Raw genomic sequence first — 14,138 nt, 5'->3', positions numbered from 1 at the left:
AACATTATATGAGAACGTTAGCATTTAGCTCAAAGCACTGCTGTTTTTCAGTACAGCCTCACAGAGTTGCTTACTCTGGTTAGATGGTTATAAAGGAAGTGAGTGGAAAGGAAGAAGGGGAATGAAAGGGAACAACGGTCCCGCTCTGTGGCGAACACACGTTTATATTTATTTTATGTTTTGTTCAGCAAGACAGAACACCATTTTCCTCCTAAATGTGTTTTATTGATAAAACATCTCCACAAAGAAAATATATACAAAGCATCAGCAATCAAACAGCAGAGAATAAATGCCGCCTGGACATCTGATACAGCAAACGAGCCGTTTCACGGCACTCATAAGCACCGGGAGGTTGCACCATCCATCTATTAAACAAGACACTGAGCTCATGGTCTGGAAAATGTTGATAAATTACACTCGTGATTGATTATTACTGTTGGTTCAACTCAATGTCCTCATCTTTCCATACTTTTACGTCTTTAACTTCACGTAACAGAAAAATAAAATAAAAAAAAAAACCCAGAAGAAAATTCCTTCATTTATAAAAAACCCAGAAGAAAGACATCCTGTATAATCTCGGTCCATTTAACGACCATCATAGATTAAAAGGAACCGCAGGGCAAATGATAATTAAGGCAATGTTTGTACTTTTGCAGCTTTTGCTGGTGTCACCATTTCATCATGGATCTACATAAAAGAGAAATGATAGTGGAGTATGTTCCTCAGTGATGTCTTTAAAAGGGGAAATATTGAAGACCACTTCAGCACCTCGTTCCCAAAACGTTGAGCTCTGGTTTACAATGGTTGGCGTTCATACGAAACAGTGTGCACTACACGTCACTGATTATTACCTCTTGAATATTACCAACATGGTAAACATTAAAATCAAGTGAATAGTTGTGTGTACTTTTGAATATATGAAGAGGAACATCTGTGTGTACTGAGACAGTGAACTGAAGATGGCCCTTTTAAAAGGGTGTCCATGTGGTACTACATCATGGGAAGTACAAAATCGCTCCCAAAAAAGAAATATTTAAGCTTTAAAGAGGGATCAGAAGACGGTTCATCAGGAGAGGGACGGGATAGGGGAGCTAACAGAGTCCAGGGGTTCCCAGTGACAGCTCATCATGGCGTCGTAGAGCTCCTCGCTCCGCTGCATGAAATCTTTGTTCCACTGCTCCACGTCACAGTCGGGGATGGGCTCTGTCAAATACCACAGCAATGATGTTATACACATGCACGGCGTCACAAGTCAAACGCAACAACAACACAAACGCTGTCTAACACTTGACGTCTTAGCTTACGAGATGGTGACGGGCAGGTGCTACCACTCCTAAAGACAAGACCAACTACCGTTAGATATGCAATAGACATAACCAGTTATGTTAAGGATGCATTTTTGCACTTCCTATCCCCTTGTCTCAAAGTCAGAGTTCTTGGTTAGAAGTCTGAAATAAGGTCTGTTGAAGCTGAAGAGACTTTAGCGTTTTAATTTGTCATTAAACCACTGGTGAATTTTGAAGCTCTTGTGTGTCTTAAAAAAGGAGGTTGCTTCCATGTGAGACATGAGACTGCTAAAGGTGTTCATGCCAAACAATGGTCTGCCTTTATCTTAGCGGTGGTGACGTCATGTAGTTTGTTTACAGCATAACTTTAACTTTTTACCTGATTGCATTTATGCTTCAAAAATCATAAAAGTGGTGTTTGTTTGTGCAGATTATCTTGCTGAACTAAATGTGCAAATATTACAACCGTTTGTTTGCCACAGAGCCTATTTTGTGAAATAATCCAAAATCCAATGGAAGAATCCTATTGGCTGTTTGTTGAGGGAACCAGTGCGATACAAACAAAGATGTTTTTTTCATGACAAAAAAAACAAAACGGGTCTTACCTTCTGAATTATCCTCGTCTACATCACCGCCCTCCTCGTGAGTCTGCTGGGGAAGACATGAAACACTGGGATGTCATTCTAAACACGGAATGTGTGCACGCATCACATGAATGGAAAACCCTGTAGATCATACCACAGGAACAAAAAGGTATACATCCAAGTCTGGAAGCATTCTGACTCTTGTAACACTGTTTGCCGTGGATTTATGGGGGCTATGTGTTGGACTATCTCTGGCTGGGACCAGTAATGTCCTCAAGTCTTCTGGTCACTGTGAGGGTCCAGGAACTAGTGCTGGGCGGTATACTGGTTCAACCGGTATACCGGTTTTAATTTCCCGTATGATATGAATTTTTCACACATAGCATAGCCGAAACAACTGCTGTCCCTCTTCAACAGGCAGCTAAATATATTGTTCGCTGCGAAGAGCGCTACGGTCGGAGCTAGTTGTCTTAAGTGTATTGAGAGGGACCCTTAATGATGTTTGTAACTTTATAACACAACAATTAATAACCCACAACTAACTCTCTTTAACAGGGCAAAACACCACGACACAACAGTTTGTGACACATAAACAATTTGTAACACTAATAACTGTAAGTTTATAAAATTACACCGCCGAACGGCATGCTGGGTACAGCTCGTTAGCTAGCCTGTTAACAGCTGGGAGAGGCTCCTTTCACTACATTAACGTTACATTAAAGAACAGAAAAGAGCGATGCAGGAGGAACAAAGAGAGACCGGAGATGCACCAATAGAGTCTGTGCCCAAGAGAGGAGCTGTGTCTGCTGTTTGGACGTGTTTTGGTTTTAAAAACTCAGACGTTGCCGCTGGTGGTAACACAAGCAACTTACATCACCTAAGCAGAGAACGTGAGCTATTTTCATGTGTGTAATAGATGCAATCTGAAATGTACACCTGGAAAACTGCAAACCTATTTACGTCATATTTTTATGTTTGGGTATTTTGGTTAGACACATATGCAACGCTGATTAGTGTAATATGTGTGGTATTTGTTGGTGCATAGAGGGTGATAAGGAGCTGTACCTGGAGGGGCTTAGGACCCAGGGGAATGTAGGTGAAGGAAGCAGGAAGAGACGGAAGAGAGGACACACAAACAGCTGTTCACCGCTAGCTGGCCGGTTCTTGTGTTAAAAATGAGTTAATAACTAAACACGAAATAAAATAATTTTTGGCTTGGTTAATGCATTAACGCGGAGGAAAAAAATACCGTGATAAACCGTGAAACCGGTAGAATCTTAAAAAAATACCGTGATACACATTTTTGGGCATCCCGCCCAGCACTACCAGCAACACTCTGTGGCATAATCCACCCGGCAGGTAGATTGTTACTCATTTCTTTAGGCTCCCCTCGCCAACATCCTGGACCAATCTCTCAACTGACCGCACAAAACATGTCACTCTACTCCTTTAATTAAGCATGGGTCTCAAAGCATTCCCCTCACCTCCACAGCTCCCGACATGTCAGTGGGTGGCATCCCTGCGGGAGGTGGTGGCACCACGTGGCCCGGTGGGGGGTACCCATAGGGCCCGTAGTTGTAGTTGTAGCCACTGCCATAGGCGCCGCCGTAGCCGCCATTGTAGCCGCTGTTGTAGCCGCTGTACTGGTCGTAGCCCCCCCACTGAGAGTAGTAGCCCCCCTGACCCCCGTTGCCCTGGTTGCCGTAGTAACTGGACTGAGACTGGTTGTAGTTGCTATGGTAATTCTGGCCCTGGCCCCCGTGGTAGTTGCTCATCTTCTGGCTGCAAAACAAGAAATAAAACACAGCTCCATTAACACGTTGAATAAGCTCAGTTCTTTGATTCAAGATGGAATGAAAAGATAATACAGGTTGTTCATCTCTTTAACAGTCGGGTTATAATTCACCACCAGTGTCAAGCGTACGCGTCTCATTCCAGATGGATCTCAAGGTGCGAGATGAAAACACGAGCACAGAAAAGAGGACAAAACTGAAGAATTATTTAAGGATGGCTTTTGAGCTTCTGTTTCAAATTCCACAGGAAACGACATGAACATGTTCTGCTCTGGAGTATCTGACATGACAACTACTGATGGAGGACTGTTCTCAAGCACAATTTTGAGGTACTTATCACAGACTACTTTCATTTTGTGTAACTTCGCATCACTCTTTTTTTCGACCACTGCTGAAAATCAACTCACATCCACTTTGACACTAACCCTTAATATCAGAAAAGGATCAAGCTGACTACATTCTTCTCGATTAACCCGACTAATCAAATCAAGCCAGCTGCATTAAAGTGAAAAGAATCTCACCGACCAAAGACCCCGTCAGCACGTTGTCCTCGAGGCCGATGCATCAGAGTTTACATTTCTGCCGGCATCACATGTAGTTGTCCGGCAGATGAAATTATCAACAGCCAAAATGTTAATTGGGAAATATCCCATTTAAATAAACTCATATCAAGTAGCCTAATGGGATGCTCGGCGAGATGCGGTGCTGACGGCTCACAACGTGTGAAGTGGTCATCAGAGGAACGAGGTCCATCCCGACTGGACAAAGCTGAGGAGGACTGCCTGTGTCTGTCCAGTGCATGTGAGCTCCTCGCTCAAGGAGCGGTTCCATCACTCACTCAAAAGTCAATTACAAATATCAATTTTATAAAAAAATCAAGAAGCTTTGGGACAACATTCTCAATTTGAAATTAAGTGATTTGTTGTTCTTTTTCTACTTTCTTGAATGAGCAGAACTCGTCAGTGCTTCTCTTTGTGTAAGCAAGTTTTGGACCGCAGTGAAAAAGTTGTTTTTGCAAAGCTAGACGCCAACAAATGTGGAGTAAAGCAGAATATTCCGTTAGATTAAAAACTTGTTGTGAACTTTAAGAAGAATTAAAATCGATAATGTTTCAATAAATATGGACTTTTGGCCTTTCGAGCACTCTAGAGTTACTGGATCACATGAGCTGGTAACAATCTCACGCAGCCACCAACAGAATGTAATTCTACAAATACTCTAGTATATTAGGCTTCAAGCAATATTAGTGTTTCCTAATCTTTATCTTCAACTGTGCAGAAATAACAGCTTTAAATACAATCAATAGCCATGTCAAAAAATAGCTGTGCAGGTTTCACGTGTTGAATTAGAATATGAATATTTTGTGAACATTGAAGTTGATGGAACTTAGATTGTAGCGTTTGTGTTCTTGTGTTTTATTGACATTTAAATATTGGCTATTCAAAACATATTTCCAGAAATATGGAATATTAACAGCCAACACAAAAAAAAAAGTCTAGTGTAAACCCTGAGGTGCATGTAATAAAAATGATACATGATATAAAATAGAGTCTACGGCATGTTGGGGACATAAGGACACTTCATGACCAACTAGCTGCTTGATGAGAATCTCAGCGCTTCAACAATTACTTTTAAAATCTGTCACGAGGTGTTTTCATATTTTTATGACATGGTGCATTAAATCTGGGAAGAAGTGCGGTCTAGAGATGCATGCGTCCGTGTCGGCATCCTACCTCTTTGCTACAGCGATGCTGAGTCTGAGCGGCTTGCCCCCCAACATGGTGCCCTGGCACTCCTCGATGGCCTTCTTCTGCTCGCCCTCCTCCCCGAACTTGACGAAGCCGTAACCTCTGCAGGTGAAACCACAGTTAGGCGTCCTCTCCGCACCGACACACACTCCATACTTGGAATTCAATAAGCCACTTATGAGAAACAGTATATAATGGGTATTATTATGGTAGAACTGAAACTTGTTGTTTTACTTTTAACATGAGGTAGCATCACTTGAATTGTGAGTTGCTCTTGCTTAGCCTATATGGGGAAAACAATAGTTTTAGCATAAAAGACGGAAAGTGAACATTTCTTCAGCCATTTGTTTCGAAAATAGATGAAGATGTACTGGTGGTCAACGCCCATTTAGATAAGCATTACACCACAGAAACAGTATATATTATTGTGAATTTCTTACAATAATATTCAAACAAAGCCACGTCGCTGTCCACCTCTGTCAGCCGACGTACCTGGAGTATCCATACTGGTCCGTGACCACTTTGGCTCCCTTGCAGGAAAGGTACTTCTTGAAAACTTGGTGCAGTTGGAAGTCGTCCACCTCGGAGGCCAAGTCGCCCACAAACACTGAGAACTCCGGCCTGAGAGAAGGAAAAACTGTGATCAAATACTCCCTCTCTTTATATGCCGATTGTCCAGCATTAAAGGAGACAGCTGGGTTTGTGGGAAATGTTGCTATTACTCCCCCGTTTACCTAAAACCAGACAAATGAATCAGTCTTCTCATTTCTTTAACAGCATAACAAACACTATCAGCATGCAGCTTTATACCGTCAAATGAACTGCATTTCCTCAATTCTGAGAAGAATTGCTACTTGATCCCACTGACACACATTCATTATTATAAGCTGACCTTTCTGCGATTACTGAATCACAATATAATAAGAGGCTGATTAAGTCAGTGGTTCCAAATGTTTTTGCTCATCTTTGAGTTGTGACAATTTGAGTGTTGTACATCTTCTTCACTCACAGGCACATGTTGGGTGTGATGTTACTGCCTGTGACGCTGTGTCGACGTAAAACTATTATATGTGTGAATGTGACCGGCAAAAGAAATGATTGAAATATGAGACTGATCGTTTCTCTGGTCATGGCAGATCAGCTGAAAAACAGCGGATTTCAATCTCCTGTTACATGAAGCCTGCAGCATTTCTGTCTTTAAATCAAACGGTAACATGAAAGTTTGGGTGTGAATCACGTCTCACCCCGCCTCTGGCCGTTTTCCGTAGGTGGCATAGTTTAGCTTAAACTTCCGGGGCTGCACGGGGAGAGAGAGAAAACACACACATGAGCCAAACCTCGAACACCTACGACGTGTAGTATAGCACTGATATTGCTGGAAATGGAGAGTGGCGTTATTATGGTTGTTGTTATTTGGGTTTACATACCTCCACCACCCAGACCAGCCTTTAGCCCATTCCTCAGTTAGTTGCTACCAGAGACTCTATTCATCAGCTTCAAACAAAGTACATTTGTGTACAAGCAGCCTCTCAGCAGCAGGTACAGGCCGGTGGACAGGGGAGCCCAGTAGCTTGGCCGGCTCACAGGGGCCAGCAGCGCTTCAAATTCAGTAGCAAGCGGCTAAAGCTCACAACTCGACACACCACTTGAGACTTGGGACAATGTCAAGCTGGCGTCACTTTTTTTGTTTTACATCAGCCGACCCTTAAGAAGACGTGCTGTCACAGCAGCAGATATGGAAAATAGTTCCACATAGTACAATATCTGTAACAGGTATTTAGCATTGTTTGTTTAAATTCACTGGGGGAGCACAATAGCTGTAGCAAAACAGCAAATCAAACAGATCTGTTGTATTAACAGGAATCGGATGTGTTCACAGAGCAAACCTCATACTATATATATACTATATACTATTGAGTTACTGTTGTAACAAAAAGAGGACCAAGACTAGTGGAGCTCCACTATCCACAGTCAAACCAACAATTAAATACTGCTCGATAACATAAGTCCAATACTGGGAAAAAAAGGAAGGCAGTATTATATTGTCAATAGTATATGTATATTTGCGAAGAAACAATAATTGTATATATTGCAGTAAGGATTGCATTAAAAAAAGATATATGAGGAAATATTTTGAAATTACAGCAGAGAACTGACCGGGTTTGATCCAGGAACCAGTTTCCCGTTCAGCCTTTGCACACAGCGGTCAACGCTCGCTTCATCTGCCAGCTCCACAAAGCAGTACCCTGCTGAACCACTGCGCAGGAGGACAGAGAGAGAAACCATTTACACAAGCAACGCAACAGCATAGCAGCAGATTAACCCTGCTGTCACTTTTCATTTAAGGTTGAGCGATAGGCTCACAGCACGTTGTGTAACCATTTGCATGGCTTCCCGACTCCCAGCACAACTAATGCTGTTACAGTCGTCTTCTCTTCAACACTTGAACACTTGATCCATGTGTGTGCATAGAGTGTCGGTATATCCTACCCCGTTATCCTGTGAGTGATGATCTTGACTCCAAACGGCGATTCTCCCATAGCACTAAATGCCTGCTTGATGAAGTTCTCATCCATGTATGGGTCCAACTAAACACACACGAAAAGACCACATACACTTTTACACAACAAATAATAGTGCAGAAGTATGTATACAACTTTGTTTACATAATGTCAAAACGGTGTAACGCTATTATTAATATTACAAAACCAGCATTGTTAACAGGCCGCTCTAGTGAGTTGATGCTGCACAATTAGTTAATACGTGATTAAGTAAAACTACTTGGGAAATAGTAATACATTGTTATACGGGTGTAGCTAACAGCGTCAATTGTGGCTCTGTTCCCCTCTGGTGTCCCAAAAAAAGTTCTACACGAGTAAGAATACAAAACATAAGGGCCTCTACACACCAAAACATAAATGGAATGGCGCCATTGTTAATGAAATAAACAAACTCAAACATAAGCCGTTCGAGTTGAGAGACTTCTCTAGAGCACACTCTCGTTTCGTCTGGCGTTACTTAACGCAGATTCTGCTTCTCCGCTTTTGGTTTAATGTGAACTTTGACGTTAGCTCGATACAAGTCACTTGGTTAGCTAACGCTAGGGTGGAGAGGAAGTGAGCGGTGTTTGGTGAATTATCTGACCACCATTGTTAGCTACAATAAGTGTTAATGCAGTGTGTCGCGACGGGTTCAGCTTAACCTTTTACGACAGGGGTCACATATCCGTGGTAACTTAACACAGCCGAGCTAGCAGCCAGCGCATGTAGCTAAGCTAAGCTAACGTTAGCGTTCCCACACTGAAAGAAACAAGAGACTTCAAACATACATCACCCATCCACAGGCTCGTCTGTCGGTTAAACATCGTGGATTGGACCGGAGATGAAATGGTAGAGCTGTTCGTTGGTGTATGCTAGGGGAGCAAAACAAAGCGGATTTTCTCAATGTTAAAAGTTCTCCACACGTTCACGCTAAACAAACCGAAATGCGGTTCCGCTTCCGTTTCAAACGAATGCTGTCACACTTCCGGTGTTAAATCGAGTTGAACTGTATGCTCTTTGTGAGATCGCGGGCAGAGCATTATGTATTGCCGATTATCGCCGCAAGTGCAGTGAAAAGTGACATAGATGATGTATTGACCTGTTTAAAGTAAGCAATTATTTGTGTTTTGTTGTGTTAAACTTAGTGAAGTTTAATTGAACTGTCAACAAAAAGCTGCTTCACTCAAACTATGTCTCCACTATCGTGACGCATATAGCAGAGATACGTTCATGTAACTTGTGTCACTTACGAAATGTTTGTTAAACAGAAAATTAGGTTCCACCGAGATTTGAACTCGGATCGCTGGATTCAGAGTCCAGAGTGCTAACCATTACACCGTGGAACCGCCGTGAGGCCAGCTGCGGCGTTCACAGGACTTAATCAATAATCAGAAATTATACACTTCTGTACGTTATTAAAGGGCACGCGTTCTGTGCGGACATAAACATGGATGGGAACAATAGGTCCAAAGAAAAGCTTAATAAATAGCTTAATGCATAGATAGCCTGTGCATCTCTACGCAATTTATAAAATGAAACATTGACAGCAAAACAAAGTAGGCTACTTTTATTTTAAAATAACGTGTTGTTAGACGTGTAAAACAGGTCCTTGTCTGTAATTGAAGGTTATTTAAATCCCGTGATGGCTAAAGTTAAATAGAAGATATAAAGGTTCACGTACAGGTTTTTTATGGCGGTGACGCTGTAACCATGGAAACAGTACATTCCAGCTAGCAAGCTAAAGACGTGCGTTAAAAAAATGACATCGATACAGAGAGACATCTTTAAATGCGTGTTGTCTGGGGACTTGGAGAGTATTAAGGAGCATTTTGAACGCATGGAGTCGCGGGAAATGGATCCGTGCGGAATGAAGGACGAGGCCGGGAGGAATGCCCTGTTAACCGCCTCTATGTTGGGGAGCAGCGCCATCGTCCGAGAGCTGGTCGGACACGGGGCCCGGGTGGACGAGCAGACGGTCAGAGGTGAGCAGGCCGAAAAGTTATTATGAATAATTACACAGATCAAACTTTAAATTTGGCACATTTGTTGTATTCAAAGTTTATCAAATGTGCCACTGTGAGCCTACAACAAACAAGTAAAATGTGTGTGTAGAAATGAAACATATCTTAGACATAAATGTGTCACATGTGTAAACTACTGTGTATTTATCTCTGTTCTATTCTACTGAATTAACATTTCACTATATAGTGACAATCACCGACAGTCCTGTTTAATGTGTCTCAGCCAGCCCACAAACACACTCTAAAAGCAGCTAGTATGTTTTCTTCACCCGTGTGAGCCGCCCGCTGCTGGCCCCATGCGTAATGCTCTTTGTCCCGCAGGTTACTCCTCGCTGCACCTCGCTGCTTGCTGGGGCCACCTGGAGACCGTGAGGACTCTGCTCGACCTGGGAGCTGACATGCAGGCCAAGACCTTCAGAGGGGAGCGGCCTGTGGACCTGGCCAGGACCTACTCCAGGACGGACTGCGCTGACTGTCTCATCCTGGCCGGTGTGTGTGTGTGTGTGTGTGTGTGTGTGTGTGTGTGTGTGTGTGTGCGCGCAGCTGATGTTATGATACCGTCTTTAAGCATTGATGATTAATGATGTTATAATTCATAACCTGTGTTTGTATTTATTTCTGTGCAGAAGCTAAACAGCACCTGACGTCATATGTAGACTTTGTTAAGGACCTTGTTTCTGACCCAGGGAGGAGCCTTACAAAGCAGGAAAAGGTGACACATTTTCTCTACATGTATGTGAATAGCTTTGATATTGATTATTACTAACTGTATGTTATGAATAAATATAGTGTGTGCCGTATTAGCAGGGATGAGGGGAGCCTCATTTTTTCAATTTTTAATTGCAGGAGTATCTGTTTACAAAAACTGTTGAAATGTCCTTGAGCACTGATCCCTAAATTGCTCCCCAAATGTAAGTCTTTGGAGAAAAAAACCTCCTCCAGATGGACGGTATCTAATGGGTACGTGCATACAGTATGCAACACGTTTCTCCAAACGCTTGCTGTGCGTAGGTCCCACTTCATGAACAGCTAATTGGTCTTGGGGCCCTCTAGAGAAGTGAAAAATGTTCCGCCTCCTGATTCGGATTCAAATTGAACGGGTTCTACTTTGGCTCTAGCTACACCCATCCACCAAGTTTCATAAAAATAAGGCTTGTGGATTTTCCGTAATCCTGTTGACAAACAAACAAACCTGAGCAAAAACATAATCTCCTTGGTGGATGGAATTATATTAATAATGATATAAAATGAAAATAACAACAGTGCTAGCAGGTCTTTCCTTTCTCCCGTCTCTCGTCTCAACCTCTGCACAGAACATCTGTATGCGTGCATGCTCTGCCAAGACGGACTGGATCCAGAGTGTCAACAACCCAACGGTCTCAGACTTCACAGCCCAAAGGAGAGACATCGAGGACACTCTTCGGCCTGTTCTCGACAAGCTGTCTGCTCAGTGTAAGTATTGGTAACATTATTGCACCGCAGTGACATCTCTCCCCGGAGTAGGAGCCGTCTTAACAACCGATGACTGATTTTGAGTTTTCAAATGTTTGTTTTTTTTGTCCATAAATCCTGCCACAGAGGCTGCAGTTTCTGCTTTGAATGTTTACGACTGCAGTTAATTCTCCTAACTGCATGAGAGAAAAAATAAATCTAGTGATCCATTTTTATGAAGTCTATGACTTAACGTTTTTTTGTAAAAGTTTTTCCAGGACCATTTTTTTTAAGTGTTTGTTGTTGTAATCTTCATTTCAGCCACAAGAGGCTGAAGTGCACCACTACCCAATGTTCTATAGAGGACATCCACGTTTCCTTACCCTCAGATTAAAATACATTTCAAGCCCAAAAGATAGCCATGACAGTAATGCTTCATAACTTGCTAACAAACAAAAATTGTACCTTGTGTTTAGGGTGCATGGAGGGACTAAAACCCACCTAACCGCCTGTGTTAGGGTTATTGTCTCACACACACCATAAAAATAGATCTAAGCAACACATGAACCTAACGGAATACGCACATGTAGTTACAGTCAGATCTGTCAAGCTCTATATGAAGCAGTGATATTATTAATCTGTTCATTTACATATTCACACAGCCTTCCTGCGTTTGTCTGTTTAAACTGTATTACTTTCAGCCTGAATTATGTGTTTAACTTCTACGTATGTGTCCAACATTACAGTTTTCTCTTTGTTCAGATTGTCTGTGTTTGTGATTGGTCACTTGCCGCTCAGGGCTTCCATCCTTGGACGTACACAAAACAGTCTTTCAGATTTGATCCTAAAGTTCTTTGACCATCTCAGTATGGATTATGAAGTCTTATTGTTTTCATGTTACTTTTCTTTTGTTACTAATGGAGGATCTTATCTTAAATCAGAAGTAGTTCTGTGCTGTCAGTGTTAATAAATTTAAAAAAACAGTTGTTTCTGTGTCTAATTAGTTAAAAATGGAAATTGATTCCATTATTATGGGGCTGCTGTTTTTCAGACCTAAACCTTAGGGAGGTTATCTGTGCTGCCTTCATGAACGGTTACTCACTACTTTAATGTCCACAGGACCTCGTAAAGTCACTTCATCAGCCTGCTGCAATGAGACCAGAGGAGACGCGGCACGTCACCATCATGCACACTGAGGTTTTATTGGAAATACACAGCAGAAACAGGACGAGCGAGACTCACTGAGATCGACACTCAGATGACGGACAGTCCACACAGAACACAGGACAGCGTGTTACAGGGTGGGATTAGCATCCAGAAGGACTGTAAGAACACAAGCAGTTCGGGTTTTAGGTTTTTTCTGCAACTTCTATTCTAAACTTGAAGGGAACATTACCCACCCTAAACTTCTGAACTTCTGCTTCAGTTGAAATTGCAACACTGCAATTAATTTTCTTTTGTTGATTCTTATTTATATAAGCCAAATGTTTTGAAATATCTGAATAAAAATGAAATCCACAGGCTGAAATACATTAAGCCTGCTCTTGCCGACAGAAATGTAATGAGGTCTCTAAAAGGGTAATTTGTTTTAGTCTCAAGTACCAAACCCATGCAGAAAAAAACAAAAACTCAAGACGTGTGTGGAAAAAGGACAATATCTATTTCGGTTATTTCAAATTCCAACAGCACACCAGTGTTGTGGACATCAGTTAACATGTTTTTCCACCACCGACGAAGTCAAATCTGAACTTGAGGAATCAACATGATTTCCAGCACCTGAAGCAGCTGCTCCACTCGGTCAGGTCACTTAACACACGCTCTCTAGTTTCGTTTTGTTGTCAGTGGTTACTGTTGATTGTATCTAAAGTCACCAGGAACACAAGAGTCTCTCCTTTCTTGGCTCCACTGTGTTCATGAATGCTCAATGAACTGGTAATCACTGAACTTACTGCACCATAGCTTTCAGGCGTGTAGTGTTAAACACATGGTGCCCCTTTTACAATTGAGATGCATCAGAACCAGAGCTATTTTTTATTCCACACAATCCTCTTCTTCCTACATTACCCACATTGCAACTGGACAAACAGTTTGGGTGTTTTATGCTAGTAGCGGCTAATGTAGCCTCCAGCAGAGAGGATGAGTACTCGACAGAGATTTCATTTTCAAACTGGTAGTCTTCAGACCCAACTGAGACCGACTTAAGTGACATCACTTGAGGCCAGTCATCAGCTTCCACACAGCTCCCTCTGGAGCTCAAAGGCTTTAACTTTTCCCCCACATATACAGTAGTGCTCCACAACACCCTTAAACACACTAGGACTCCATAGAATGTCAAACCTGTGGAGCTCCCCTTTAATCCATGTAGGTCGACCTGCAGGTGCACTGTACCACAGGACACGCCCCTCAAAACCGTGCCAGTTAGGTCAGGTTTAGGAAAACATCATGGTTTCGGTCAAAATGAGTATGTTAACCCTTCTTTTTATTGTCAACATCACACCATCGGGACGAAGCCTTTAACCTGCTGACAGCGTCTCCTAGTCATCCATTGTCTTCAGTGTGCAGCCTAATAAGTTGAATGAACGTTTAGCTCGTAACCTCTATACACATGTTGGGTCTATACAAGGTTATCACTTATACAAACGGATCATTAGATCATTAGACAGGTCACTAGTCAGTGTTTCTTCTTCAAGACACATGAGTTCCCGTTTCGCTGTAAAAATTCAAGTCCAACTTCG

At 42.2% G+C, this 14,138-nt stretch overlaps 2 protein-coding genes and 1 non-coding gene across 4 annotated transcripts; 1 reads left to right on the top strand and 2 right to left on the bottom strand.

Annotated features, from left to right (window-relative positions):
* Window positions 1–203: 203 nt before the first annotated feature.
* trnau1apb (tRNA selenocysteine 1 associated protein 1b) lies at window positions 204–8,920 on the bottom strand. Of its 2 annotated transcripts, none has more exons than XM_068701936.1 (9): window positions 8,740–8,920; window positions 7,902–7,999; window positions 7,569–7,668; window positions 6,656–6,708; window positions 5,904–6,032; window positions 5,397–5,513; window positions 3,355–3,652; window positions 1,892–1,937; window positions 204–1,203 (listed from the first exon to the last, which is right to left on the bottom strand). In XM_068701936.1, exons 1-9 carry the CDS (start codon window positions 8,773–8,775, stop codon window positions 1,067–1,069), a joined length of 1,014 nt encoding a protein of 337 aa, XP_068558037.1. In that variant the 5' UTR covers window positions 8,776–8,920; the 3' UTR covers window positions 204–1,066. The 2 variants fall into 2 exon arrangements, with proteins under 2 accessions (XP_068558037.1, XP_068558038.1); XM_068701937.1 differs by having other exon boundaries at window positions 1,892–1,934.
* ankrd45 (ankyrin repeat domain 45) lies at window positions 8,890–12,612 on the top strand. The gene is made up of 5 exons (XM_068701938.1): window positions 8,890–9,933; window positions 10,294–10,461; window positions 10,599–10,684; window positions 11,286–11,424; window positions 12,523–12,612. Coding segments are annotated over exons 1-5 (618 nt in total). The 5' UTR covers window positions 8,890–9,710; the 3' UTR covers window positions 12,525–12,612.
* On the bottom strand, window positions 9,226–9,297 carry trnaq-cug (transfer RNA glutamine (anticodon CUG)). Its single transcript has one exon. It is a non-coding gene; the product is annotated as a tRNA-Gln (tRNA).
* Window positions 12,613–14,138: the final 1,526 nt, after the last annotated feature.

This window comes from Cebidichthys violaceus, unplaced genomic scaffold (assembly GCF_023349555.1).
Source record: "Cebidichthys violaceus isolate CVI_PGR_0920_01 unplaced genomic scaffold, fCebVio1.0.p SCAF_8, whole genome shotgun sequence".
NCBI classification, from domain to species: domain Eukaryota; kingdom Metazoa; phylum Chordata; class Actinopteri; order Perciformes; family Stichaeidae; genus Cebidichthys; species Cebidichthys violaceus.
The sequence above is the reverse complement of the archived record's forward strand: the minus strand, read 5'-3'. Positions and strand labels throughout refer to the sequence as shown.

What these genes read in the sequence shown, in the direction of transcription:
- trnau1apb (XM_068701936.1), bottom strand. Translation starts at nt 8,775, where the DNA reads ATGTTTAACCGACAGACGAGCCTGTGGATGGGTGAT. An exon ending in ACATGTCGGGAGCTGTGGAG is followed by an intron (nt 1,938 to 3,354) that starts GTGAGGGGAATG and finishes TGTCTTCCCCAG; the next exon opens with CAGACTCACGAGGAGGGCGG. An exon ending in AGACGAGGATAATTCAGAAG is followed by an intron (nt 1,204 to 1,891) that starts GTAAGACCCGTT and finishes GGTATTTGACAG; the next exon opens with AGCCCATCCCCGACTGTGAC.
- ankrd45 (XM_068701938.1), top strand. Translation starts at nt 9,711, where the DNA reads ATGACATCGATACAGAGAGACATCTTTAAATGCGTGTTGTCTGGGGAC. An exon ending in GGACGAGCAGACGGTCAGAG is followed by an intron (nt 9,934 to 10,293) that starts GTGAGCAGGCCG and finishes TTTGTCCCGCAG; the next exon opens with GTTACTCCTCGCTGCACCTC. An exon ending in TGACTGTCTCATCCTGGCCG is followed by an intron (nt 10,462 to 10,598) that starts GTGTGTGTGTGT and finishes ATTTCTGTGCAG; the next exon opens with AAGCTAAACAGCACCTGACG.